The sequence below is a fragment of the Diutina rugosa genome, assembly GCF_008704595.1.
Source record: "Diutina rugosa strain CBS 613 chromosome Unknown scaffold41_size130375, whole genome shotgun sequence".
In the NCBI taxonomy this organism is placed as follows: Eukaryota; Fungi; Ascomycota; class Pichiomycetes; order Serinales; family Debaryomycetaceae; genus Diutina; species Diutina rugosa.
The window spans coordinates 92863-119480 of NW_022995196.1; the positions used below are offsets into that span (position 1 = coordinate 92863).

The 26618-nt window shown below is 50.3% G+C and overlaps 13 protein-coding genes across 13 annotated transcripts; 7 read left to right on the plus strand and 6 right to left on the minus strand. All coding sequences in view use genetic code 12, as the record gives it.

Moving 5' to 3' along the window:
- Nucleotides 1–754: 754 nt before the first annotated feature.
- On the plus strand, nt 755–2182 carry DIURU_004695 (uncharacterized protein; the record flags this gene model as incomplete). Its single annotated transcript, XM_034157596.1, has 1 exon — nt 755–2182. The coding sequence occupies one exon, from the start codon at nt 755–757 to the stop codon at nt 2180–2182; it is 1428 nt and encodes a 475-aa protein (XP_034010532.1).
- Nucleotides 2183–2246: 64 nt separating this feature from the next.
- DIURU_004696 (flavin-containing monooxygenase) lies at nt 2247–3875 on the minus strand (the record flags this gene model as incomplete). The annotated part of the gene is made up of 1 exon (XM_034157597.1): nt 2247–3875. One exon carries the CDS (start codon nt 3873–3875, stop codon nt 2247–2249), a length of 1629 nt encoding a protein of 542 aa, XP_034010533.1.
- Nucleotides 3876–5568: 1693 nt separating this feature from the next.
- On the plus strand, nt 5569–8151 carry CHO2 (phosphatidylethanolamine N-methyltransferase; the record flags this gene model as incomplete). The annotated part of the gene is made up of 1 exon (XM_034157598.1): nt 5569–8151. One exon carries the CDS (start codon nt 5569–5571, stop codon nt 8149–8151), a length of 2583 nt encoding a protein of 860 aa, XP_034010534.1.
- Nucleotides 8152–8286: 135 nt separating this feature from the next.
- DIURU_004698 (uncharacterized protein) lies at nt 8287–9279 on the minus strand (the record flags this gene model as incomplete). Its single annotated transcript, XM_034157599.1, has 1 exon — nt 8287–9279. One exon carries the CDS (start codon nt 9277–9279, stop codon nt 8287–8289), a length of 993 nt encoding a protein of 330 aa, XP_034010535.1.
- A 760-nt stretch (nt 9280–10039) lies between these two features.
- DIURU_004699 (uncharacterized protein) lies at nt 10040–11266 on the minus strand (the record flags this gene model as incomplete). The annotated part of the gene is made up of 1 exon (XM_034157600.1): nt 10040–11266. One exon carries the CDS (start codon nt 11264–11266, stop codon nt 10040–10042), a length of 1227 nt encoding a protein of 408 aa, XP_034010536.1.
- Nucleotides 11267–11616: 350 nt separating this feature from the next.
- Nucleotides 11617–13497, minus strand: DIURU_004700 (aspartate--tRNA ligase; the record flags this gene model as incomplete). The annotated part of the gene is made up of 1 exon (XM_034157603.1): nt 11617–13497. The coding sequence occupies one exon, from the start codon at nt 13495–13497 to the stop codon at nt 11617–11619; it is 1881 nt and encodes a 626-aa protein (XP_034010537.1).
- A 213-nt stretch (nt 13498–13710) lies between these two features.
- Nucleotides 13711–14391, minus strand: DIURU_004701 (uncharacterized protein; the record flags this gene model as incomplete). The annotated part of the gene is made up of 1 exon (XM_034157604.1): nt 13711–14391. The coding sequence occupies one exon, from the start codon at nt 14389–14391 to the stop codon at nt 13711–13713; it is 681 nt and encodes a 226-aa protein (XP_034010538.1).
- A 949-nt stretch (nt 14392–15340) lies between these two features.
- Nucleotides 15341–16150, plus strand: DIURU_004702 (uncharacterized protein; the record flags this gene model as incomplete). Its single annotated transcript, XM_034157605.1, has 1 exon — nt 15341–16150. The coding sequence occupies one exon, from the start codon at nt 15341–15343 to the stop codon at nt 16148–16150; it is 810 nt and encodes a 269-aa protein (XP_034010539.1).
- Nucleotides 16151–16858: 708 nt separating this feature from the next.
- On the plus strand, nt 16859–17446 carry MAD2 (spindle checkpoint protein; the record flags this gene model as incomplete). The annotated part of the gene is made up of 1 exon (XM_034157606.1): nt 16859–17446. The coding sequence occupies one exon, from the start codon at nt 16859–16861 to the stop codon at nt 17444–17446; it is 588 nt and encodes a 195-aa protein (XP_034010540.1).
- Nucleotides 17447–17491: 45 nt separating this feature from the next.
- Nucleotides 17492–19309, minus strand: DIURU_004704 (uncharacterized protein; the record flags this gene model as incomplete). The annotated part of the gene is made up of 1 exon (XM_034157607.1): nt 17492–19309. One exon carries the CDS (start codon nt 19307–19309, stop codon nt 17492–17494), a length of 1818 nt encoding a protein of 605 aa, XP_034010541.1.
- A 1641-nt stretch (nt 19310–20950) lies between these two features.
- DIURU_004705 (glycosyltransferase family 15 protein) lies at nt 20951–22405 on the plus strand (the record flags this gene model as incomplete). The annotated part of the gene is made up of 1 exon (XM_034157608.1): nt 20951–22405. The coding sequence occupies one exon, from the start codon at nt 20951–20953 to the stop codon at nt 22403–22405; it is 1455 nt and encodes a 484-aa protein (XP_034010542.1).
- Nucleotides 22406–22999: 594 nt separating this feature from the next.
- On the plus strand, nt 23000–24169 carry DIURU_004706 (glycosyltransferase family 15 protein; the record flags this gene model as incomplete). Its single annotated transcript, XM_034157609.1, has 1 exon — nt 23000–24169. One exon carries the CDS (start codon nt 23000–23002, stop codon nt 24167–24169), a length of 1170 nt encoding a protein of 389 aa, XP_034010543.1.
- A 621-nt stretch (nt 24170–24790) lies between these two features.
- Nucleotides 24791–25969, plus strand: DIURU_004707 (uncharacterized protein; the record flags this gene model as incomplete). The annotated part of the gene is made up of 1 exon (XM_034157610.1): nt 24791–25969. The coding sequence occupies one exon, from the start codon at nt 24791–24793 to the stop codon at nt 25967–25969; it is 1179 nt and encodes a 392-aa protein (XP_034010544.1).
- Between the last annotated feature and the right edge of the window lie 649 nt (nt 25970–26618).

A 26618-nucleotide genomic window follows, 5' to 3' on the forward strand; every position in this document is an offset into this window, starting at 1 on the left:
TGGCAGCCGGCGTAGAAGGTGGTAAGATGGGTGAAGGCTACACGACGGACGGACTCGAGGAGTTTGTGGGGAGGCCCTGGCTACGTACTATGAGGTCATTACCTGAGAAAAAATGTCGTAAACTGCGCTTGAGGTAAGCGGTGACTTCGGGCCACGAGCCCTCTGTCTCTCCCTGCCCAGCTAAGGAGGGAGCAAAACCGAATCTTCCAACACCAACAACCCCACCACCCGTGGCTGGCGGCAAACAATTTTTTCGGGAGCGAACGCGTCTGTCAGGGCCCGTGCGATTTCATTAGAAAAAAGAACAGTCTATACCTGGAGAGACACGACTATGCGACTGTTCGCTGCGTCCACCGTGCGACCCACCGTGCGAACCAAAGTGTCGCAATCGCTTACCCGCGGTAACTGCAAAAACGCCACACATGGTGAAAGTGTGGATCATGGCTGATGCAACGGTTACTTTTGGCTTTATTGATCCAATCGTGATTACAAATCGTGTGGGAAACTTTCCATTGTCAATCTGACAAACACGTCATCAAAACGTGTAGCCCTCTAATCACAAAGTTTCAGAGGCACGACTAATTATACGAAATTAGGGAAAACGACTTTGTCGGAGAGGTCAAACTCCGGTTAGGCTTTCTCAGAGCGGCAAGTCTCGATTATGTCGCGACTCACGTGCCCTGCTTCGTGGATTGTGTGGCGCGGATAGTATTTATGAGATGGGTCACCCACCGCCCCCGAACTTCGTGCCTAAATGTCGATTAAGGTCGCCATTGTTGGCGGCGGTCCCGCTGGCATCGCTGCCCTCGACGCCATGGTCCATGAACAGGCGTTTGCTGACGTCACCTTGTTTGACTGCAAGCCCGAAGTGCTGGGGACTTGGGTGTACAACAGTGAGACCCCTCCGCCGTACACGGTGCCAAGCACTCGCGCCGGCAGCGACGCCCCGTCACTGCCGTCACTTCCGACACGGTTTCCGGCCACGACCCCAGCGCTGGCAGCACCGGACCACATTAACCTGACCTATGCCTCTCTTGAGACTAACGTTGAAGCCGATGTCATGGAGTTCACCTACTCGCGGATCCCTACCGTTCGTTCAGCGCTCACGCTAGCTAAATATGGCGCCGATCTGCCGTTTCGCCACCACCTGGTGATTCGTTCGTGGCTTCAGCTGCTTACCAAAGGCTATGAACACCTTATCCAGTTGAATACTACCGTGGAGCTCGCGGAGTGGCGCCAACACACTTCGGGCGACCACTGGGTGCTCACATTGCGCCGCCGTGCCCCTGACGGCGATCACTGGCGTCAAGAGCGCTTCGATAAGCTTTTGGTGGCTCTGGGTAAATATATCAAGCCGTACGTGCCCCAGGTCCCAGGCCTTGGTCTGTTCCCTGGCTTGTTACAACACTCACAACAATTCCGGTCGCTGGAAACGTATCGCGGTAAGAAAGTTGTGGTTGTAGGTGGCCTGATCCTGGCAATGGATTTGGTATACGATGTGCTTTTCGTGGCAAGCAAAACCCTTCTGCTGCGTACCCGTGATGGCCATCAAGTAGAGATAGTGGGGTCGGCAGCGTTTGACCATCCTAAAGTTGATAAACGAGGCCGCATTGAACGCATTGAAGGACTGACGGTTTACTTTGATGACGGTTCCCTCGAGGAAGGGGTTGATTGCATTTTATACGGCACAGGCTATTTGCTCTCAGTGCCTTTCTTACCTAATGAGGATTACAGCCATGGGCGATTACATCGAGTGTACCAACATGTGATTAGCATCGACAATCCGTCGCTAGCCTACGTTGGGTTTGTCGCTGGCGGGCTCACATTCAAAGTATTTGAATGGCAGGCAGTATTTGCGGCACGAGTGTTTGCTGGTAGAGCCGCTTTGCCTTCGAAAACGGCAATGGAGCAATGGGAACACCAACGCTTACAGAAGATCGGCAATAACGACCGCTTCAACTATATCAACGATGACTTCGAAGGGTACTTTGAAGGGCTCCGTTCGCTCGCCGGAACCGAGGGACCTGGACGTCAACTCCCCCCGTATAATGATGAGTGGCGAGTGAAGCTTATGCGTGGTCACCAGCGCAAACGAGATTTCTTCGAGCGCCACTATCATACACCCCCAGCACTACCAGCGCAACCATCAACGGAACTTTCATCGCGGGCAGCTCGTCTTTGAATTCAGATTCAAAAAAAATTCACAATCATCATATCATGTATCATATTCGTATTAGATATTACATCTATTTACGGTAGTCTAAGTCGCGTTTGTTGGGGTGGCTCATGTTCCACCAGTACCGGATCTGCGAGTACGGGTAGGTGGTGTAGTTGTAATCCATGTCGGAGTACCACAGCACACACCCGCCGAACTGAGTGCCGTAGACGGCCTTCTTGAGCTCGCGCTGGCACTCGTCGAACCACCGGTAGTACGCCTCCAGCGTCACCTCCACCAGCTTATAGGTGCCATCCACCACTGGGCGCGCCACTTTAGTGAAGAAAGTCGCCACATACTCGATCGCCAGCACCACCAGCGCGTGACCACTAGCACTGTTAGGTCCCGCCATCAAGAACATGTTGGGCATATCTTTGACCATAGCGGTTTCGTAAGCGGTAATGCGGCCATCTTTACCGGTCCAAAGCGATTCAAGAGTAGTGCCGTTGCGCCCCACCACGTCTATCGTCTTCAACAGCTTGGAGATGTCGTAGCCAGTACACGCCACCACCACGTCGCAAGCGACGTAGCGACCCAGCTTGAGTACGAGGCCGTGCTCGTCAAAGTGGCTGATGCTGTCGCCAATGAACTCCATGCGCGGGTGGCTAAGACTGTCGAGGTAGCTGTGGTCGATGATAAGACGCTTACATCCGATCTTGAAATCAGGAATGACATCCTTCCAGTACTTTTTCGGCGTGTGCTTCTTCATGTAGTTGATCAGTTCCCGCGTCAGCTTCCAGCGGACAAACTTCGACCACCAGCCGTCGCCCTTGAACATGGGGAAGCGGAATTCGAAAAATGACGCCACGATCAACCGCAAAATCCACTGGAATAACCATACTCGCAGCACTAAATTGTAGAGCCACTGCAACGCTTTGGGAAGCGGCGGCATCACGTGGTGCTTCGACCGGGCAATCTGTGTCACCAGTTCGACTTCATAGCCATCGTTGAGCAATGCCGGCACCAACTGGCACGCCGAGCACCCGTTGCCGATCACCGCCACGCGCTTGCCCTTTAAGTCAACGTCACGCCACATCGCCAGGTGGATGTATTCGCCCTTAAACTTGTCATGAAGCCCCCGGTACAGAGGGTGACGAGGGTGCACGAGCCCCCCGAGACAGTTGACCAAAATCTTCAGGCGGTGGATGATGGTGTCGCCGGTTTCGACATCGTGAATGACAAGCTCCCATTCGGCGTCGGCCTCGATCCAGGTGGCGCGGTTGACCGCGTGCCCCAACAATGCCTTCTGCTTCAACTGGTGCTTGTCGACGACCCGGTCGATGTACTCGGCGATTTCGAAGCCATAACTTTGCGAACGCAGCCAGTTAGTAGCCAACTCGCTCGAAAGGGAATACCAGATACTGGGGATGTCGCACGCAACCCCAGGATAAGTATTGGCGATCCAGGTGCCGCCAAACTTGGGGTACTTTTCAATAATGAGAAAATCGCTGTCGCCAAACTTCTGCTGACAGGTGATGGCACTGATGATACCAGCGAAGCCAGCACCAATGATACTGATGGTGGAACGCAGGCGTTTGGGCGGCCGCGCCAGCGCTGGCGCCACGGGTTCGTCGCCGAGAATCTTGCTGGTGACATCGTAGCCGACGCGGTACTTGCCCCGGTCGGCGTGGGAGTCCTTGGTGAGAGTGATGGTGGACATGTTGTGAAAAATCACTGGAACGACCGTTGCGACGCCCAGCGCTTTATACACCGGGGTAGGTGACCCCCACCGGCCATGTGAAAATAGGAGCGCTGATGACACATGTCAGCCGAAGTAAAAGAAAATTCCGAACACCGGTGAGGTAGATGTCAAAAGAAAAAAGCAACTATGAGTGACTTCAAAAATGAGAATGAAGTCACTTTATTTATTCAGATCATTGGCGATCGTTGAGATATCGGCATTTGCTCGTTTGGGGACTATAAGCGAGGCGACATAATTCGCAGTTACTAATTTGTGCGGGGCTCGTTTTCGCGACTAGTACCGCTGCCGTCAGTTTTAACTGCTTCTGATTTCGGTAGACAAACGTCCTCATTACTCAAATGGAGCGGGGGACACTTCATGTTATGCAATCACTTCTTTTGTGACGACAAAACAAAAGTATAATTAGCTTACAGTTACCACCACTGGGCCGTTAAATAAGATACATTTGGCCAGGACAAGTGTGTCTTGGTCAGTACAATAGATTCCATCAATCTTTCAGCTTGTAATCGTTAAACCTCGTATCGTCAATATCACCGAGTCATCCGAAAGTCGGCTGCTAGATCATATCATCCTAGAGTGATTTTGGCAGACGTTTGCGATCATTCTTCATCTTTGTGATCCCCGTTCATAAAAAAAAAACTGCAAGTTCGCCGAATTACGCCGTTAAGCATTAGCGATGCGAATTTTTATACCACTCAAAAGTGCGTCGCTCCTCACCCACCCATTGTTATGTACCGCCAATTTCGCATTATTGGGGGTTTTGGGCACAAGTTTGTCGCAAATTCAACTGTCGCACCTACTGTCGGACCCTCGGAAAATGAATTTCGGATTCTCATGCTTCCGTTGTCGCATTGATGTCGGAAAAGAGAGTTACGCTTGTCGTCGTTGCGGTTTGCGGTGTCGGAAATTCTCGACGTGATCTTCGGGTGCGTGTCGAAAACTATTCAAACTTTGTCGCATTCACATGCGGTTTTTTCAAAATTAGTGACGGACGTGGTGTCGCTAGATCTACATGTTTAGCCTTCGCCAGAGCGACGATAGTTCTCGAAATTTCGACAGCAGGACCGACAACGATCCTCGAAATTTCGACAATTTCTCACGGCAAGTGCGAAATTGAGTCTGACACGAACTGCGACTACGTACAACCGCGAATCCGACAAGCCAAGCGTCACCACTGCCTTTTTTCCGACTCCCGGTGCGCAATCCGAAACTCTGTAGTCCGACATCCGGTCCGACACTGTGGTCGCACAAATCACCAATTTATTGAAATTGGCGGTACGAAGCGTGCATTCCCCAACAACGCAGGCCCCTATACGGCACTACTCCAAGACCGTCGCCGAGGTCGACTTTACCTTGAATAAGTCCCCACTTCGATCCCTCATAAAAATTCGATTTCTTTAAAGATTAGCCGTTACTTGAGTTCGCCTCTTTTTCTTTCCTGTTCCTCTATTTTTTCCCCTGATTTTCGATAGATCGATGGGCCAGTTATCCGGGTAGTCGTCGCACTGTGGTGGCATTATCGTCACTTTTCACATGCTCGTATGGGGTATATCGCTGCACCTTGCCCAAAGCAGCAGGCAGGTTTCTTGGGTTAAGAACGTTGAACACAGCATCAATTTTTCGGATCCTAAACCTCACACCTTCTTCGACTATGGCGACGATGACTTCAGTCAAGGAGGACAGCGGCGACGCCCGCTTGCCCACGGGGGTGACGTTTGCCGGGGAGACGTTTAAAGTACCCCCGACGCACGACATGGTGAAGACGCTATTTGACCCTACTGTCCGCAAATCGTACTTGGAGATCGCGGTGGTGACGGCGTTAATGGCCAACTTATTGGTATTTTTGATCCCCGATAACCATGTGCGGATCGGCATTTTCATTGTCCTTTACATCGTGTGGCGATTGGGCTACAATTTCGGCATTGGCTACCTTCTCTACCAACAACTGAACTTCAACCGGTTGGTGGAGTGGGCGCGGTCCTGGGGGCTTTTCAAGCAGTCGTCGCCGGTGGGACGCTTTTCTCGAGCCGAAGTCAAGGCGCAACGAGGCGCCGGCTACAACCCCGACGCCTACCCGTTGGAATTCAACACCTGGCTTATCTTCCGCAAAGTCGTCGACTTGATCTTGATGAGTGACTTTACCGCGTTTATGTGCATCGTCTACACCTGTGCCACCGACAACGGCAACCAGTTCCTCCACGGCCAGCCGAGCTGGGTGGTGGCGACGCGGTTGGTGGTGGGGTCGTTGATGGTGTTGTTCAACTTGTGGGTGAAAGTGAACGCCCACAACACCATCAAAGACTACGCCTGGTACTGGGGGGACTTCTTCTTCCGCCAGATCAACAACGAGGACCTCATCTTCGACGGGGTGTTTGAAATGGTGCCCCACCCCATGTACTCTGTAGGCTACATTGGCTACTACGGGTTTGCCCTCATCGCCAAGCTGTACACGGTGTTGTGCGTAGCCATCTTCGGCCACTTCTTGCAAATGATCTTCTTGCACTACATTGAAAACCCTCACATCGACAAGATTTACGGTCCTCTGGTGGATGAGCTCAACCTGGTGCGGGTGCAAAAGCTCCGTGACCTCCGTCTGTTCGACAACATGAAGCCGATGGTGGGGTTGGCCAACTTCAACTGGTTGCGGGCGCTGGACGTGGCCAACATGGTGTTGGCGATCACCTACGGGGTGGTGTTGCCCGTGGTGGTGTCGGCGCTGGTGCTGCTGCTGTCAGCGGCGCTGCGCGGCGTCTACGTATTGTTCTGGGTGGCCGTCGTCGCCAAAGTGTTGGAACTGGTGCTGATTGATGTGTTGCTTGTGTTGCAACTGCTGTACAAGTACTTGACTAAATGGTGTCTCTCAATGGACATGCCGGCAGAAAAGGCGTTGAACAACTGGGCCATCTTATACAACACTTTGATCAACATGACCTACACCCTGTTGTTCGGTTACAACCTCTTGCATGCTCTCTCTGGTACTAGCGACTACTTCTTCAGTGACTACCCTTACCTCCGTTACTTTTTGGGAACTCTCCTCATCTTGACCCAAACCTGGATCAACCAGCTGATTGTGCTGCTGATCGGGTACTTTGGTTGGTTCTACGGTGACTTCTTTGTGCCGCGGTCGCAACGGGCCACCCACTTGACTAAGGCCGGTGTCTACCGTTATCTTAACAACCCGGAGCAGATCTTTGGCGTGTGCGGGGTCATGGGGGTGTTCATCATGTTCCCCACCACCGAAAACATGTTCTTGCTGTTGCTTTGGGTGGTTAACAACTTCGTTCGGTTCAACTTCATCGAAAAGTCTCACATGATCAAGCTCTATGGCGAACAGGAAGTGCTTAAGGACTCTGGTGTCACCAAGACGTTCAAGAAGCACTTGATCCCTGATGCCCTTCTGCGGAGATTGTCCAATGATCAAGAAGGTCGCCACCACCACCACTCGCCGCGGCCGCTGATTACCGAAACCTTAGACCTGATCATTCGCGAATTAAAGGAAACCAACCATAAAGTGTCGCAGCAAAAGATTAAGGAGCTCTCGCAGCTGCTTAAGTTTGAGAACCTGGAATACTCCATTGCTATCCATGGCCTCAGCCAAGGCCAACAGGGAACCGACTACTTGCCTAACTACACTTACGTCGGCAGCCCGATTCGGGTGCTGTGGAAGAGTCCCGTCGAAGGCCACCACCCGAAGGACTGGATCGGGTTGTACCGCATTGTCCAGACCCTGTACCTGCGGAGTAAGACCCTCTTGTCGTCGCACGGTAGATGGCACTTTTGCCCCACTGCTACTGGTGACATGGAGTTTGCAGGCGATCAGCTCTTCTGGGAAGAAGGCATGTACGAGTTCCGCTACCATCTCGACGGCAAGCACGAAGTGGCTTACATCTCGGAGCCGTTTGAAATCAAGGTCCCCAAACTCACCGTGCCCACCCACGCCGACGACACCGAGCAGTTTGCTCACCAGTTGCGCGACCAGTTGTTTGCCAACTTGTTTGGCCCTCTGTTCGGCATCGACGACCTGGTGGCGCTGTTCGCGTGCCACACGTCCAACATGGTCGAGGTGTACCAGCGGGTAGCGTACTTGCTCTTGAAGCTGACCGACATCAAGCTTCACACCCGGGTACTTGCTAACGACGACCAGGTCACCATCCGCTCGTTGGCCGGTAAGCTCATCAACATCCACAGTGTGTTGGACGAATTGCTGTGCTCCGTCACCAAGAAAACCCAGTAGACACCCCACCGTCTCCTGTTGTTATTTAAAATATTATTATTATATATACATAGTTTGAGGGGCTTGCCCCCGTTTTAGCCGTCTATCATGATAAATAACCCTCTTCGTAGTCTATAACCCCCTCTCCTAGTCTCATCACCACCGCGCCAACGCATCCTTGGTCAGGTCGTACACGAGCCACAGCACCGCCATCAGCGGCACGATCTTGTACAAATTCGCCGTCAACCCCTTGTAGGCTCCAAAAAATCCTTCCTGAGTGAACATCAGGTAGAGGGCATGGCCAACACTGCGGTACTGGAAGCCAAGCTCACCGCCAGCCATCAGCGCTACTTGGTACCGCTTCCGCAACACATCCAACGGGTAAATCAACACCCCGCCGACAAACGAGGCAAACGCCCCGGCACTAAGCTTCCACACCGGGTTCAGGTAGTCGCGCGGCAGCGTGTCCATATACTCACGGAGCCGTTCATAGATGGCAAAGTTGATGGCCACGTAGGGCGCCACCCCTAAAGTAGTGGGGACGATGCCTCGGTATAATCCTCTGATACCGCCTTCGTGGTTATACACCTCTTTAAGCGTACCCCATACCAGGGGCGGCTTCGCCAATTTACCTTTGTGGAGCTTGGCGAGATTAGCCGTTTGTACGGTAATTCTCGCTCGCACAAGGTCCAAGGGGTAGGTGACTGCCACCGATACCACGCCGGCAATCAGCCCCAGCGCAAGTCTTTCCACCACATTCAATTGGTCGGCAGGACCCTTAAGTCCAGTAAGCGACCGGTTGGCAATAAGCCAATGCTTACACTTTTCAAAACAGGCAAATTGCACCGCCGAGTAAGGGAAGATCCGCACACAGTTGAGGGTGTTCCCGCGGAACCAACCTCTCCACCCTTCGTCTCGGTACATCTTTAGGATGGTGGCAAACATCCCTTGGTACGCCTGGTTGCCGGCGCCAGGGCCCTGGAGCTGGAGAAGAATCTTAGCCCGCTCAAACGGCGACACGACCGTACGCAGGGCCACCCCGGCGATGCCCCCGGCGATGAGCAGCGCGTTCAGGTCCTCCTTGACAAAGTGCTTGAACCGCGAGTACACGTCGGACGCTTGGGGCTCCAATCTGAGCGTAGCGTCCATAACCCGGGTTATTGTTGATGGTGTGTAGGTGCAAAATGAGCGTGTCATGTGCGATATCGCACCCGATCCGGTGCGGCCCCGGTCATCGGCCTACCCCGGGATAGCGCAGTTTTACAAAGAAATAGGCAATCTCGTATAAGTCTAGAAAATCAGATATCTTTATCATGTCCAATAGTAGCAAAATTCTTAAATGCGATCGAGTTTGACTCGAAACAGAGCGAGGGAGACGGAGACATCGGCTCAAATTGGGTGCGATGACTACAGGGATGACCAGACAATGTGCGCTATTATTTACGCGTCAACCAGTAGAAGAAAATATTCAAAATGATTTTTGTTGAATATATAACGTGTTATTTGATTTAAATCTTTCATAGGAGTTCGTTTTGATTCTGTCGTAGTTGAATCATTAATGTCAATTAAGTTAGAGGTGGGTATTCGGACAGGGCTCAAAATAAGATAACACTGCGGGGCGTGCCCCGCGTTATAGTCTTGGCAAATTTGTAACTGGTCTTCAGATTAGAGCGAGCCCCGGCTATTCGCTTGCACTAAACTCCACTCACCACCATTTCTATACTTATTTGAACCACTAATTTCATTTCATTTGAAAAAGTAAAACATGGTTTCATCGGGTGACGCCACAGCGGCGGAGGTCGCCGAAACGAAAATGCAACCCTTTTAAGCGCATACCTCTCTCCACTTGCCACACACATGCAAATTCACGTCTACTCAATCATTATAACGACAGTTCTATAAATTGTTCCTAAATAGCCAGTACGACCAAGCCCATCACCGCTGCCATAATCAACAGCGGAGCCAGTATCGACCCGCTGCTCTGCTTATCTTTGCCATCCTTAGTAGAGGCATCACTAGACGACGCCAGGGCAGAGGGTGCAGCTGAGCTCGATTCCAGTGTCAGCGCGGCTTTCGATTCTCCAAAGATCTCCACATCAGAATCACTCAGTGACTTGTACTGGGCAATCGACACCTTTTTTGCTCCCGCATCGTAGACTGCGTACACTGACCGTAAAGTTTCCGGACCCACGTATACGTCCTTTTTGTTACCTTTCATGCCTTGAATGTTCACATCACATGTGCCGTTGTCATTTTTCTTTTGAAGCGATTTATACGGCACATTGATCTTGGTGATACCGAAGTCAAGCACCAACTTGATTTCGTCGTCACTCACACAATCGGCAGTGTTGGTAGTGGTATTAATATTGAGCTTCGCTGCCAACGTTTGGTAAATGTCGTCAGGAAGGGCCATATCGGCAACGTCACCATAGTTGTATGATATACTGAGAGTGAGGTTTGACTCAGTAGAGATTGTTTCCGACCCACCGTCGTCAAGAGCCACTGCCTTGAGTGCCACCTGACCTAGCACGTCAGACCGAACAAACCGACTCAGATAATTCGACAGCGGCGAGTATTGCTCAATGTCCAAATCGGCTAAATCGCCTACGTATTTGGCATGGTCCACCCCTCCAAACACAAACCGCCACTTATCGTCATCAGAATGTAACGAGTACTTGGGTTCATTGATAGTCCCTTCGTCTAATAAGTACCCCAAGAACCAATTATTTGAAAGGTCGTCGTCATCGGAAGAACTTTGATTCCACAATCCATATCCAAGCGACAGCGTCGCATACAGATAGTTCTGCAAATTCATCGGCACATTCGACAAAACTGTGTCGCCAAGACCAAGGTTGTCCTTGATGAACAGTACCCCGGTATCCACTGAGTTCACTACCACTTCGCGTTGCTGCCACAGATTTTTACAATCACCCACACAATCCAGTAACGCCAGCGTTTGCTTGATGGTAACGGTATTCAGGTTGGGAGCACAAATGAGAGTGACATTATCTTGGGAAGCTCCCAATTGAGTGTCAACTCTGAGCACTTGATTTACAAGATGCTCGCTGTGATATGCGGGAACAATAAGTCCCAGAGCAGCCATCGCCACTGACACCAACAACGGGAAAGCCAACATCGATTGAAAAATTAGCTGAAAGCAATAAAAAGATTTTCCACAAGATATATACTGGTCTAAATACCCAATAGCGGTGGGCCTTGACCTGATACAAATATCTGGCGTGTCGGTGCGGCGACGTGCGTCAAGTGCCTGCGTTCAGGTGCGAGTGGTGCATAGGATCCGTAAACAGACGATTTAGACGTGGCTAGAACGAGACATTATCGCCCCAAAACGGCAGCGACGAACCGGAAAAAGCCTAATTAGTTGACACCCCTGAAATCTTCACACCCAATCTCACTCTTTTGTGTCGTTTTTTGTAACGGTTATGTCACTTCACTATGTACATGATTTACGCGTCTCTATGTTTGTTATTCAACCACATCGATGTGGTAGTTGGCCAATGTGGTGGCCGGAAGCGGCGTCGGCGTTTCCACCACTGGGTCCACTCCGGATTGATTCTTAGGGAAGGCAATGACGTCTCGAATCAGCGACAGGCCGATCACCATCGCACACAAACGGTCGAGACCAATGGCGAGCCCAGCGTGCGGCGGACACCCCATGCTGAGCGCTTGAAGCAAGTGGCCGAACAAGTCACGGTAGTTGTTGATGCCAAGCACGTTCTCAAACACGTACTGCTGGAGCGCCGGGTCGTGGATTCTGCGCGACCCACCACCAAGTTCGACGCCATTAACCACTAAGTCGTAGTGTTCGCCATGGACTTTCAACGGATCAACCGCAAGCAAGTCGTAGTCGTCGACGCGGGGCATAGTGAATGGGTGGTGGGTGCTGGTGAACCGGGTGAAGTCGTATTTTGGATACTCGCCATCACTTTCTTCGGCTTCTACTGGATTGAAGAGGGGGAACTCAACAACCCACGCTCCGACGCAAATGTCAGCAGAAGCATCAACAATAGTACCATCGTCTTCAACTATTTGACGTCGCCATTGGTCAGGGTAAGCTTCAATGGCTAATTGGCGAAACTTACCGAGGGGGGTAGGGTTTTCGTAACTGAGGTCAGCGCGGGTACTAATGGCGACCACATCCCCCGGTTCGGCGCCAACTAGTTTGGTGAAAGTTTCCGGATCGAATTCAGTGGTCGTGGTGAACGCTTTGTCCACAAGCCCCTGCCACCACTTGTTGTCTTGTACCCTAACCACGTAAGGCTTGCGCTTAGAGTAATTGCCAGCATCAGTAAGTTTCTTCAGTGGTTTACCCACTCCCTTGAGCACACATGCTTCCACCACAGGAAATTGAGGGTTCAAACCACGCAATTGAGAACTGAGGTCAACGAATGTAAGCGATGACCGCAAATCGGGTTTGTCAATACCATATTGGCGAAGAGCATCTCTATAGGTTAATTGATTGAAGTGGTCGCCAGGTTTGACCTTTTCTAATAGTCCCTGAGCGTTCATGCGGTAGGTGTGAGCTCCCTTGACCTTGTTCCACACTGCATTCACCATATCCTCCACCACTGTTTGTACCTGAGCTGCGTCACTAATATAGGCCATTTCCAAATCGACCTGAGTAAATTCAGGCTGACGATCGGCACGAAGATCTTCATCACGAAAACAACGAGCAATTTGGAAATACTTATACACCCCTGAGCTCATCAAAATCTGTTTATATTGCTGTGGCGATTGTGGAAGAGCGTAGAACTTAGACGGCAGGCGGGTAGGTACAATAAACTCACGAGCACCCTCTGGTGTCAGCTTGAACAATAATGGAGTCTCTACCTCAGTGAAATCGTGGTCATTGATGAGTACATCGCGAATGGTGGAGGTTACCTTCAGTCTCGTCTTCAACGCCTCACTGAAGTATTTAGTTCGAAGCTGGAGGTATCTGAACTGAGGCGGTAAGTCTTTAGGTGATGTGTGCTTGAGTTTGTCAAGTCGAGCCGCATCAAGATTAGCCGGATTGAGTACCTGGTATCGGTCAACGTGAAGTTCCCATTGGTCGGTCCCAGGCTTTGGAAGTACGGTACCCGTAACCGAAACACAATCTTCAGAGGTAGCATTCACCGCATCCTGAAATACAAGCTGAACAGTGTCGCCATTGGTGTCTCGGAGCTCGGCAAACAGCTTCGTGGCGCGATTGCGGGGTTTGCGATTGAGATGGCCCTGAAGGGTTAACTGGGTATGATGGTGTTCTGGTTCGATATCTCGGATAACATGACTTGCCACGGGAAATTGGAACTTGGCTATTGTCGACGCCCGCTCGGGGAGGCTCAGGAGCTGGCGTAACCACCGCATTGTCGACCGCGTGCGATGAGATCTACACATCACGGACTCTTCAACGTATAATGCTGTTGCAGGATATAGAATGGTGGGTTGAAGGTTAGAGTTTCATGTGATGGCTACGCATCAAATATGTGAGGAGAACTTGTGAAATAGCTGTATATTGGTTCGGTGATGGAACCACTAAGGTGAGGACGAAAGCAAAGAGATGAGATAACAAAATGAAAATTACAAATCTTTAAGGCGTTTAACCCATTGCCAAGTGGCAACGAAAGGGTTCTTGCGTCGAACTTTGCGGGTGACCGGCTGAAATTCGGGTTGGTGGTGCCATTTGGAATTGCCTCCACCATATCCGTCGTGAAGCCCCTGTTGAAACGACTGTTCCCACCTCGAGTCGACGTGGCTATTACCGGGTGCCAAGACTTCATAAATCGCCGTGGCAATGGCGTTGTCGCTGTTGATCACGCTGGCGTCGTCGTCAACGTCGTTCCCCAAATCCAAATCTCTAGATAATGCCAGCACGCGTACATCTAACTGGCGTAATTCCAGAAGTATCGTTTCCAAGAGAAGACTCGTGCGGTCGTCGTTGCGGGGGTTAGCAATGTGGCTTCGATCGGGGTCCTGTTGTAAAACAGTCACCTCCCGACGAGGACCTTTTGCAAAGCGAGGCAGAGGTGATGAAGGAGAATCATAGATCAACTCCCATACTCCTCGCATGGGAGAGCGGTGGCGTTGTTTGGGCAGAGTAGAGAAAACTGGCGTGTGAAGAATAGGGTGGTTAGGAGGGAAACACGAGCTAGAAGCGCTAGGAGGAGGTGTACCATAGCCATGAGTAGCAGTGGTATCAATTGAAGACTTGGCCACTCGAGGATCTTCGAGATCAAGCTGAGAGGGTTGTTGGGACAACATAGTGAAATGAATACACTGTTTGTTAATGCGCGCATTTATATACTATGGGTGTGCTTTAGGCTGTTTGGCCGACTTCACCAATGGTATCACTTTTTGACGGCTACTCTGGGTAGATCTCATGTACAGGGGTACCGAAGTTGTGGAGATGTTGATCTGGGGAGGGACACTTTGAGTTGATGTAGGATCGAGATGCTCGGCGTGGCGTAGATTGTGTCTGTAGTATGTAGCCGTTGGTCTTTCAGGGGTTTTCGGTTCTTCGGAATTAGGTGTGGTAGGAGTTGGAGATTTGGGAATTGAGGTATATGACATAAGGAATAGATCTGGTGAGTGAAAGATTAATGTCGTCTAAGATGTGGGTTTAGTGTGGTCGGGAATGTGGTGCAGGACAATCGGTCCCACCCCCCGCGATCTGCAACAATTCGAGATCAGTGAGATACAGCGCTAGTTCGAGAGGAGAGATATATCGGCATTGCAGTATTAGTTTAGCTGAGGCGTTAAACCAGAATATCTTGGAATAATCTAGTCTATAATGATAGTTTCAGTAAGTATCATTTTGTTTGTAATCTTGAGCATATTCGGCAATTGTTTGGGGCTTTGCCTGACGCGGCGCGATGAACACTCATAGTTACACTACTCCCCGCCGTTACTTTTACGGACAAATTTTACAACGAGATGAAGTGTATTTCAATTTCTCACCAGTTGATTTGATTCAATTGAAACAAGTATCAAGCGACATTTAAAGTAGTCGAGCTTGGCAAGCGTTTAAATCAATGATTTAAGGCAACATCCTACAATAAGCTTTCTAATAGTTCTGATAGTCAAAAACGTGATGAACAAAACATCACTTTGAAATTGCTTTTGCTAGTTCAAGCTTGGGACTCTAAGTTTTTCACCTTCACGTCACTATCTCCGCGAAGAATTCAAGCCGCACGCGTTTATCGTCAGGGCAATGAGCGACAACCCCAAAGAGCTCAGTACCAAGTACAAGCGTGCCGGGCTCTTTGATCAGCAAAGGCGGCTACTTCTTGACAATTTTCGAGAACTGGAAACCCATGCCAATCTTTTGCTCAAGCTCAAGCTTCTTATCGAGGCCAAGGTGAAGGATGATCCACTGATACTCATGAAGAATAAAGGCAAGATGGCGGCACTTATACAAGGGGAAATCATCAATCAACACAACGCCGAGACCAAAGGTAGACAGAACGACGTTCCCCCCAGTCTACTATCCATTGTTGACCGTGATCTTCGCGAGAAGATCATCGACCTGCCTGAATTTCAACATCAATTACGCATGGAACTTAAGGACATACAACGCAAGATGCTTGGGGTGAGTGACGAGGATTATCAGGCTCAGCTCAAGCAAGAAGAAGAAGAGGCAGCTCGCCGAGCTAAGGAGGCTCAAGAGCAGGAAGAACGCCGACGTCGAGAACGAGCGGAATTAGACCGCGCTGAAGAGCGTAAGTGGAAAGAAAAACATGCACGCAACTTTAGCAACAGTCGTCACCGAGTGATGAAGCCTCCTCGAATAAATCTCCTGGGAATTAGACGTGAACGAGACAGATATGAACCAAAAAGTCGCTCTGAGAGTGGGCTTTCCAGCCGAGACAGAGACGATAGTCGGGGTAGAGGGAACCTTCGCAGTAAAGACGATGGCCGCGGTAGAGACAATGGTCGTGGTAGAGACAATGGTCGTGGCGGCGGTGCTGATCCCCGCGACTTCGACCGCAACAAGTCGAAGAAGAACTTTATGATGTATTAATGAGATTTTGATTAGGCTTCTTTTTGCACATTTGCATATGCCAGTGCCGTATTATTCCTGCTAACTGGAACTCACGACGGCGTCTGTAGCCCTCTTCCCCCAATGCTTTGACAGTTTGAACCCTCTTGAGCTTAGAATGCCATCGACAAAGCATTGTGTGCATAGCGTGTAATTTGTTCAAGTATACCGGTACCACGGCAGCTTGGATGGGCGTTGTCGGCTTTTCTAACAAAAACCTATTGGTAATTTTCAAGAATAGTGACTTTTTCGTGCACCATGGCAATGCCGGATTCTTTAGAGGGGGAAACTGTATAATCAATTGATGGATAATCTCTGCGTCTTCGGGGTATTCAGTGACCTCTTCTTTCATCAATTGTAAGTAGATCTGTATTAAGCGGGGGAGGTGAGGGCTGGCAGTGGAAGCGTATTGAGATTGGTACCACGTTATCGCCCACACCAACTGAAGTTGTTCAAACGCGTCCGGAAGAATTTCACCTGAAACCATTGGAAACGGAAGTGATATTTGGAGGCCCTCATTTGATTAATTAATGCTTTTGGCTTTATGAATATTCTTCATCCCACTGTTTCACATCTCGTACGGTGAATTTCCACGAGACGTCACCGCGCGTGTTCGCTCTCAATAACAATCTGACTACGATCCCCGTCTGAAGCCCCATCACTTCCGTCCCCACACCCCTGGCGCTACCGATGGGCAAGCTCCAGCTCAAAGGCTCGAGCAAAATTGTTGCCGACTACTTTGAATTTGCCATCAATACCATCCTTTTCCAGCGAGGCATCTATCCGCAAGAAGATTTCATTTCGGTCCGCAAGTACGGCCTCTCGGTGGTAGTGTCTGATGATGACGAAGTCAAGCAATACATTGCCAAGATCATGCACCAGCTTAAACGATGGGTGTACTCAAAAAAGATGAGCAAGCTCGTGGTGGCAATCATCCTGAAATCTCTGGGTGAGACTCACGAGCGGTGGGAGTTTGACCTCGACGTGACGAGCGACGATGACGATGTCGACGTCAGACCAATCAGCGAAGTCCAGCGAGATATACAAGCTATCGTTCGCCAGATCACTTCAAGTGTCAGTTTCCTCCCCGTGCTAGATAATGATGACTACACATTCAACGTTCTCACCTACACGGCACAAAATATCCCCGTTCCCCTCGACTGGGCCGATGCCAAGGACCCTGCCGTTGACGGCAAGGCCGAGAATGTCGACTTTTGTGGATTTGATACCAACCTCCATCACGTAGGAACAAAAGTGGTGTATAAACTTCGCGATTAGACTTAGCATTACCATAAATTACCTATTATACGTATATACTTTGATTTAATGGGGGGAGGGTGTCCGATCGCCGTCACCATACCACAGCGGCGTACCCCTCAGTTCGTCTTCGTACCGAGACCGTGATGAATCGCGGCGGTCATCGCGGCGGTCGTCACGGCGATCATCACGACGGTCGTCTTCATATCTCCGTTTCGGTGGATGCTCCAGGTATCCGTCGTCTTCATATCTTCTCTTTGGAGGATACCTTGTGTTCTCGCGAGAGTCTCGAGGTTCACGAGGCTCACGGAAATCGCGAGGTTCCCGGGGTTCCCGGGGATAACGAGAGTTATTTGAGGGGTAACGAGGATTCTCCAGCGAATAGCGAGACTTTTCCGGATAATCACCACGGGGATCGCCCCGAGGATCGCCCCGAGGATCGCGGAAACGCGGTTGCTTGGGGCCTCGAGGAGGCGGCCGCAGGTCACGAGGACCGAGAGGAGGTTTCGAAGGACCGGTGGGGGGTCTGGAAGGACCCGAAGGAGCTGCCTTCGCCGGGCCCAGCGGTGGGGCACCTGGATCACCAGTCCGGGGAGACGGTTCAGACGACCCTTCTTCAGCGGAACGCTGCTGCTCTTCCTCTGCCTTCTTGGCTAATCTCTCTTTTTGAGCGATGAAGTGGCGCTCATGGTTGAATCGCTTACGTTTGTTACCCATGAGGAAACGTGCACAACCCTTCACCCCAATCAGGTAATCGAAATTTGTAAGATAGGGATCGTCTTCCAACAGCTCCTTAGTCAGACACGAGAATTGATCAAGAACATCCAAATCATTGAGTTTCTGCTTCAACGCCATGAACTTAAACACCTGCTCCTTGCCTGTCTCAGCGTCAATGGCTGGCATGTACTTTGAGAGAATGGAGTAGTTCATTTGGTTGACGTAGTAGTCCAAAATGTAGAGAATGGCTTCCGATACCAAAAGCTGGGGACAACAGAAGTCTTCCGAGTTCAAATTGTCTAAAATGTCATCGTAGTTGCGCACAGCCGGTGTAGCCACCTGGTGCAGCGTCATTACTTCCTGGGGATTGATGTAAAGGGTAATGGTGATGATGGCAATGGCGATGCAGTGGGCGGGGATCGTCAACGGAAGCGGTGTCAGGATGATATCAAATGCCACCAACCAGGCGTAAAACAGGCCTTTGTAATCAACCCCTAACTGTTTGCAGAACTGAGTAACCAACACATCCAACAGCTCAAACGGCAGCCCGTTATTCAAGTCGAATTTGGTTATATGTAACAATTTGAACTCGATAGCCATAATGGCCCGTCTTTGCCGGTCTAAATTGCGTTCTTCATTGAAGCTTTCCTGCTCCCGAATCCGGTTCGACACTTGCTGGATCTCTTTTAGCTTTTTGATACATTCTTCATTTTTCGTCGCCAAAAAGAGACACGCCATCGCCACCACAAACGGGTCTTTCTCCATATCCTTGATGAGATCAAAGTCACTCAGTTGAAGCAGGGTCAGGTTTTTGTTCATGTGGGCAGTAACGATGTCGCCGGGGTTCATATCTTCAAACCGGTTGAACAAGAAGAACCTCTGGAAGTAGTTCATCGTAGTTCCAAGCACCCTGAGGGGAAACTTGAAGTGTCTCACCACCTGAAACACAAACTGGTATACCAGATGCTTGCGCTGGTTGTAGATGAGCTTTTTGCTGTCGGAGATGGTTTGACTGTGAAGGTGCAGAATCTCGTTCGGCGTCAAAAACGGACGCGCCAACTGGAGGATGATCGCCTGGTCGGGCTTGATCTCCCTCGGGTCCTTCGCCTCCCTCAGCTCCTTGCTGTCCCGGCCATCTCGCGCCACCGGTTCTCGAGAGTCAGTCATGGTCGTCAGTCGCACTCAAACGCTCGACCGCGATGATCAACACATACCCCATAGCGAAGTACATCCACAAGCAACGTGCCTTACCTGTTTGACTTGGATTTAGTTGACACTAGGGCAATAAATGTGAACTGGTTGCAATTGCCAGTTTCTCCCATTCGATTCAGTGTGAGCGATTGACTCGTGCTCGTTTTGTGTTGACTCCAGGCACACGCCATGTTTACTGTATTCAATCACTTCAACAACAAAAGCAAGCATCAGACCACACTACCTACACTACAGTACTGACTTTCCCTATTAAAAATTTCTAGGCAAAGTGGCGAAGATTGTTGAAAACATGTATTTATCAATTCCCCAATTGATATTACGGTAGTGTGACCGTCTATGAAGTTCCCCAACCCCATAGATGGCCAACACCATAGTTGATAGATATTAAAAGCAAAGTAAAACACATATAAAAACCCTCACGTCACCATTATTTCCAAATTATAGGCAATAGATATATTCAACAGACAAACACAAACGAACAAGCAACCGTAGAGACCAAGACATGTTCATGTCGTCTAGAATCTCCGGTTAGCCTTACGACTCTTCAAGTACTTGTGCAAAATGGTACCGAAAATGGCACACCCAGCACAGAAGAGCAACACGAATACCAAAATCACACCGGCGGGGAACATCGTCTATCACCGGGCTATAGAGGATCAACGTTACCTTTTATATGACTAATTTGGTTACGAGTCACCGTCGTGACCAACCCTAGCTTTGTGATGTCCACTGTAGGACAAAACCCAAATGACCACCCGTTGCAACAGCTTCACGTGGCTCCGGAAATTCCTAGAAATGCTACGGCAAACAAGGTATGTGTATGGATAGCTAAGGGGCAGTTAAGAGGTTGGAATCTCATCCTTGACCTTCGAAGCTTTGGCGCCAATATTGCCGTGTGACGTCAAGTTTACGGTAAACTAGCATGTTTTGAGCGATGGTTGCTAGGGGACGGTATTGCCGGTAAAATTTGGTTTGCGGTTTCGGGTGGTTTGTGGCCGATATCCTGACGGCCCCATTAACTATTCCCGAAACTTTGCCACCCGCCGTTCCGTGTTAGTTGCCACCACCTTCGGGTTAGGGACAGTGTTGACTTTTAAGTAAGGCACGCGGCCGTATCTGGTTTTTGTCAAATGCAACGATATTTGCGCCCGCTAGGTGAATGAATACTAATATCCACGGGACTCGGCTCCAGTCAAATTATATCGCTCAACTACACTCTCCACAAAAACTTCGTTAGGCCTCTTCCTCAAAAGCGACCTCTCCTGCCATCGCTTCACGCTCATCGCTCGCTATAGGCGCACCGCCAAATGCCAGGGTCGTGTGGGCAAGGTCCGTGCGCGATCAAGCACTCCTGGCAGGCGCCACGTTCGGAAATAATCCCCAATTTCCGCTCCGCCACCTCATAGTGAAGCTGAGGCATGAATATCAAGGTAAACATAAATACATCACTTTAGCTCTACTCGTGCCTCAAACCTAGTCGCCACAAAAACCTCTTTGATTGTCTTTTCCACTCGCCAAACACCAGGGCGGGTTTATTTGCAAGCGTCGCGTGTAATCAGCCTTTCCAAGATTTTCGCACCTGATAGAGAACACATCATGATCAGAACCCAGAAGTGGATGGCGCTTTTGACGGGGTTGGTGGTGTTGGGGACCCTCATGGTGTTGTTACGGGATAATAACCGTCCGTTTATCCCCAACACCACCCCGTTCAACCCGGGGTCGGCGGTAAACGCCGGCAACGCCAACGTGGCTCGGCCACCGGCGGCGCCCTCGGCCGCCAACACCGGGGCGGAAAAGGTCAACGAAGAGCTCAAACAGGGCGTGGATAACGTCGACGAAGGCAAAAAGGTGGCCGAAGCCATCGCTGATGCCGAAAACAAGCCGGCGCTGCCATCGAAGCTGCCAGAAAAGGCGCTTGAAGACGCCGAGAGAGCTCAAGAACAGGGCGATAAGGTGCCGGCAAACGTCGTCGGTGATGCCGAGAGCAAGAAGCCCGACTTGACACAAATGGCAGGGTCTACCGGGGCTCTCAAGTACTTCAAGCTCGTGCAAGACCCCGACAACCAGCCCACCGATGGTAAGGTGAGAGGGGCGTTCGTCACCCTTGCGAGAAATCTGGATTTGTATTCGCTTATCACTTCAATTAAGGGTGTGGAAGACCGGTTCAACCACCGCTACCACTACGACTGGGTATTCTTGAACGACGAAGAGTTCAGTGACGAATTCAAAAAGATCACCCTGGCCATCATCTCTGGTAAAACCAAGTATGGCGTCATTCCTAAGGAACACTGGCTGTACCCGACTTTCATTGACCAGCAAAAGGCCGCCGAAGTCAGACAACAGATGAAGGAAGACAAAATCATCTATGGTGATCTTGAGCTGTACCGTCACATGTGTCGTTTCGAGCTGGGTTTCTTCTGGCGCAATCCGTTGATGGATGAGTACGACTGGTACTGGCGTGTGGAACCCGACACCACCATCTACTGCGACTTGGAGTACGACTTGTTCAAGTACATGCAAGACAACAATAAGGTGTACGGGTTCACGATCTCGATCCACGAATTTGAAAAGACGATCAAGACTCTTTGGAAGACGCTGATGCTGTTTGTCAAAGAACACCCTGACTACATTGCTGACGACAACTCGATGGACTTCATCTCGGACAATAATGGCGAAACCTACAACTTGTGCCACTACTGGTCGAACTTCGAGATCGCTAACCTCAACTTCTGGAGACTGAAGCCTTATGTCGACTACTTTGAACATTTGGATAAGGCCGGTGGCTTCTTCTACGAACGGTGGGGTGACGCTCCTATTCACTCGATCGCGGCGTCGTTGTTTTTGCCTAAGGACAAGATCCACTATTTCGAGGATGTGGGCTACCGTCATGGGGTCTATACCCAATGTCCGGTCAACAGCGACTACCGGGCCAAGCACAAGTGCTACTGTGACCCAGCGAAGGACTTCACCTTTAAGGGCTACTCTTGTGGCAAAAAATGGCACGACGTCTTCGACTACCCCAAGATGAAAGGGTGGGAGGACTATCAATAGTAGACCACATAGTAAAAGCATTAATTTTCTTGCGTCATTCGTAGATTGGCGTTGCATTGTCCGCCTCGCGCCGGCGACAAAAGTAAACAATTATTTATAGCTAGCTTCCTCAGTGGTGCTGTGGAATGCATTTCAGAATGTCTACTAAATGTTTCACTATAATCTGTCAAACTTTAGCACAAAGCGACAGCAGCGAACGATCGGAACGAGATTGATCGTACGACGGCGTTGAGATTTCGGGCTAGCCCCCCTTCCGCGTGGGGGAACAATAGCGGCTGCAAACCTTCGTAAATGCGCAAGCCCTCAAATGAAACTGGGTTTTAGGGTGGGTAAGTCGTGGCACACTGGGCTTCATACGATTTGTACCTTCCTATTTTTGGGTGGTTTTAGTTGCTTTACGAGTATCATGGTTGCCGCTTTTAACTAATGACGCTGTTCCTTCGCCAGACATTTTAAGACGCGATTGGAAAGCGCGAGTGTCCGGAGGGGATACGTGTCCGATATCACACGCGATTTTATCTGCAGTACGCAACCCCGTGCCATGGGCGCGGTGTTCAGCGAAGGAATCGAGGTTTTTCACTTTCATCGCTCACCATGGTCAACCGCCTGAACGCCCGCATCGTGCGGTTTGGTATCTTTGCCGTGATCTTGATTGTGTGTGGGTACATTCTTCTGAGGGGCCTGTCCTACGACACGGTGGTGCCTCTGAACCGGGAAAGCGCCGCCCAAGCGGGATCGCAAAAGCAGACGCAACAGCTGGTGGTTGAAGCCAAGCCGAAGAAGAAGGGTAAGGTCAAGGCGACGTTTGTCACCCTTGCCCGCAACAAAGACTTGCATGGGCTCATGGACCTGATCCGCAGTGTTGAGGATCGGTTCAACAGCAAATACCACTACGACTGGGTGTTTTTGAACGACGACGACTTCAATGACGAATTCAAAAAGTACACGCTGAACTTGGTGCTGGGGCAAACCCACTACGGGAAGATCCCCACCGAGCAGTGGTCGTTCCCTGAATGGATCGACACCGCCAAGGCCGCCGCCGCCAGAAAGAAGATGGAGGAAGACAAAGTCATCTACGGGGGGTCGATCTCCTACCGTCACATGTGTCGGTATGAACTGGGTTTCTTTTTCCGCCACCCGTTGATGGATGAATACGAGTACTACTGGAGAGTCGAACCCGACATCAAGATCTTCTGCGACATTGACTACGATGTGTTCCAATTCATGAAGGACAACGACAAGGAGTACGGGTTCACCATCACCCTCCCCGAATACAAGGCCACCATTCCTACCCTCTGGGAGACTACTCAACGTTTCATCAAGGAGTTCCCGCAATACTTGCACAAGAACAACTTCATGAAGTGGGTGTCTGACGACGAAGGTGCCACCTACAACGGGTGCCACTTCTGGCTGAACTTCGAAGTGGGTTCGCTCAACTTCTGGAGATCTGAAGCGTACTTGAAGTACTTTGACTACTTGGACAAGGCCGGTGGGTTCTTCTACGAACGTTGGGGTGATGCTCCCGTCCACTCGATTGCGGTGTCGTTGTTCATGGACAAGTCGAAGATTCACTTCTTCGGCGACGTCGGGTACTTCCACAACCCCTTCCACCAATGTCCCTTCGACGAAGCGACGAGAATCAAGAAGAAGTGCGTGTGCAACCCGGAAAAGGACTTCACTTGGAAGGACTACTCGTGCACTGAGGAGTTCCACACTAAGCAAGGTTTGCCCAAGCCCCAAGGTTGGGAAGCGTTTTCTGGCTAGACTTTATATATGACAAATCACAAACATTTGGAAAGCTTAAACCCATTTTTTTTTTTCCCAATTTTTATCATTTAGGTATTGTCTCAGGTTATTCTACATCGCGGGAACCCCCGATAACTCTGCCATGTAAACGCCATGCACATACACACGCCACTCAGCATCGACGCTGTGGTCTCAAGCCGGCATGTAAACCCGCTTAGCCTAGCGCTCACTCATGTACAAGGCCCCCCTGCCGGACCAGTCAGCAGTTTGATTTACAGGCCATCACCATAGACAATCTAGGTACGATTTTTCACCAAGCGACACTGTACCATCGTCCATCGCGTAACCCCCGCCAAACGTTCGTTTGGGGATCGTCGGTGCCGATTTGGGGCCAGCAGAGCGTCCGCCTCGTGGCATTAAGGCAGCCTCACGCACGAAACATATCGCTGTGAAACACCCTGTACATAGGCGATCAAAACCACCCGACCACACCACCTAACTCAACAAATAAATTCCCTCCGCCACTCCTTTCAAGTTTAGCAGTGGATTTTTTTCGCTGGTGGTAGTGGACTGTGTTCGAACTCCCGTCATCTTTATCTCACCATTACTTCCCCGTCATTGAAATCACCGTCCCCTACTATGAGTGCTGATGTCCATACCCGTCTTCGGCGACGCCGTCCGCAAGTATTAGAAATACCAACGGCGAAAAACGCTGACCTAGCGCTTCGAATTGTGCTGCCAGGCCTCCCGCCGCTGGTGATCACCGAGAAATCATCACACACGCTCAAGATGTCTCAAGTGATCCAACGCCAGCAGCAGCAGATCATTGCCCTGATGAAGGAGGCTCAAGACGCTCAGACTACGGTGACTACCCCTCCTGACAAGGCGGTCAAAAACGAAGAGGATGATGACGATGACTCGGATTTGTCGGCACCTAAGCTTAACGTACTGGCGGCGTCCAGTGATACCCCCACTCTGGCCAGTAAACGGTTAAAGCGGGACAATGTACCTACCCCTCTTGACATTGGGTTGATCAACGATAAACTGGCGCGGCCGCTGATTCATCTGGCGCCGATCCGCCCGGCAATGAGCCGCGTGGGTGTACCACCTATGAGACGTCGCCCTCTCCCCCAGATACGCCGTGTCTACCGCCCGTTCCCCAACACCCACGTTACCTACCAAGCCTACCCTCAAGAGTATGCTGTGCCCTACGTGGCGGTGCCTCAATGGACGCCGTACCCACCGCTCTCAGCATACCCTTACCCTCACCCGGTAGCGGCTCGCAGACGGCATCGCCCGACGCCGATACCAGCCACGCCTAAGCATCAGGCTAAGTCGGGGAAAGTGACCGACGTCTACCACGGCGACTATACTCGCGCGGCGCCATTGCTGCTGCAACCGTTGCTGGCTCAACGGGAAGCGTTTGATCAGCGCCTGAGTCTGAAGCTTGAGGAAGACCGGATGCCAGTGCTGGAGGATGAGGTTAAGGAAATGCAAGCGAAATACGACCAGGGCAACGTCAGCAAGACTAATACCAGCGAGATTTTTGGCTCCATCAGCTTGATGGACGAGCTGGTATACAAATTTCGCATCTTCCGCAAGTCAACTCCAGAGCAACTAGAATCCGGTTTAGGGGGAAAAAAGGAGACTAGTGATGCCGTCGGAGCCGACGACGATAAGGTGACGAACCCGAGTGGGGCGAAAGATCACGAACTGGAAGCTGATTGGCTCCGCCTGGAAAAGGAAAAATTCCTCAAGATCTGTGAGACTCTGTGGGACACGTTTGTCGACAGCCGAACCAAGCATGCCGAAAAGTAGTAACTTCTTACCTTGACACTTTCTTGATTTCCTGGAACATATGCATTACTTGCCGTGATTGAAATACAGCTAGTTTTTGACCATATCATTAATACAAACTTCGAGAGACTTGATGTTAGAGAATTGCTGTCGCTGCGTCAAACTGCCAGAGTAACGCAAAACTAAATGCTATGCGGTAATTTACCTTGGTCGCCAAGATACATTGGTCTCTAGTCGTTTTAGTACCGAAAAAGGTGCAGTAAAGATATAATGAAGCAATTGTGGTCCAACGATGTTGATTTGTATTAGCAAGTGTGCCTGCGGTACAAACTGGTGGATGCAACTAAATAAACAACGTCACCGACTCTCAACTTGTCGAATAGTTAAGTAAGAGCAAAAAACTGCCATTCAGCTTGTTAGAAGCACATTCGTCGAAATTTCAGTCAATCGTAATGCTCTAAACATTTATGTATGTCACTGAGTTCGATCTTGTGTCATAGATCACAAAGCCAAGCCATACAACGTTAGCGATCTAGTATTTGGGGTTGTATATGAATGAAAATCATAGCTACCGATTGAGCTGGTTTTACCATTCAAGTATACAGTTCAATAAGTCTGGTGATGAATTGCTATTCATTATGTCGACTCCAAGAGACAAAAGCCGATATGA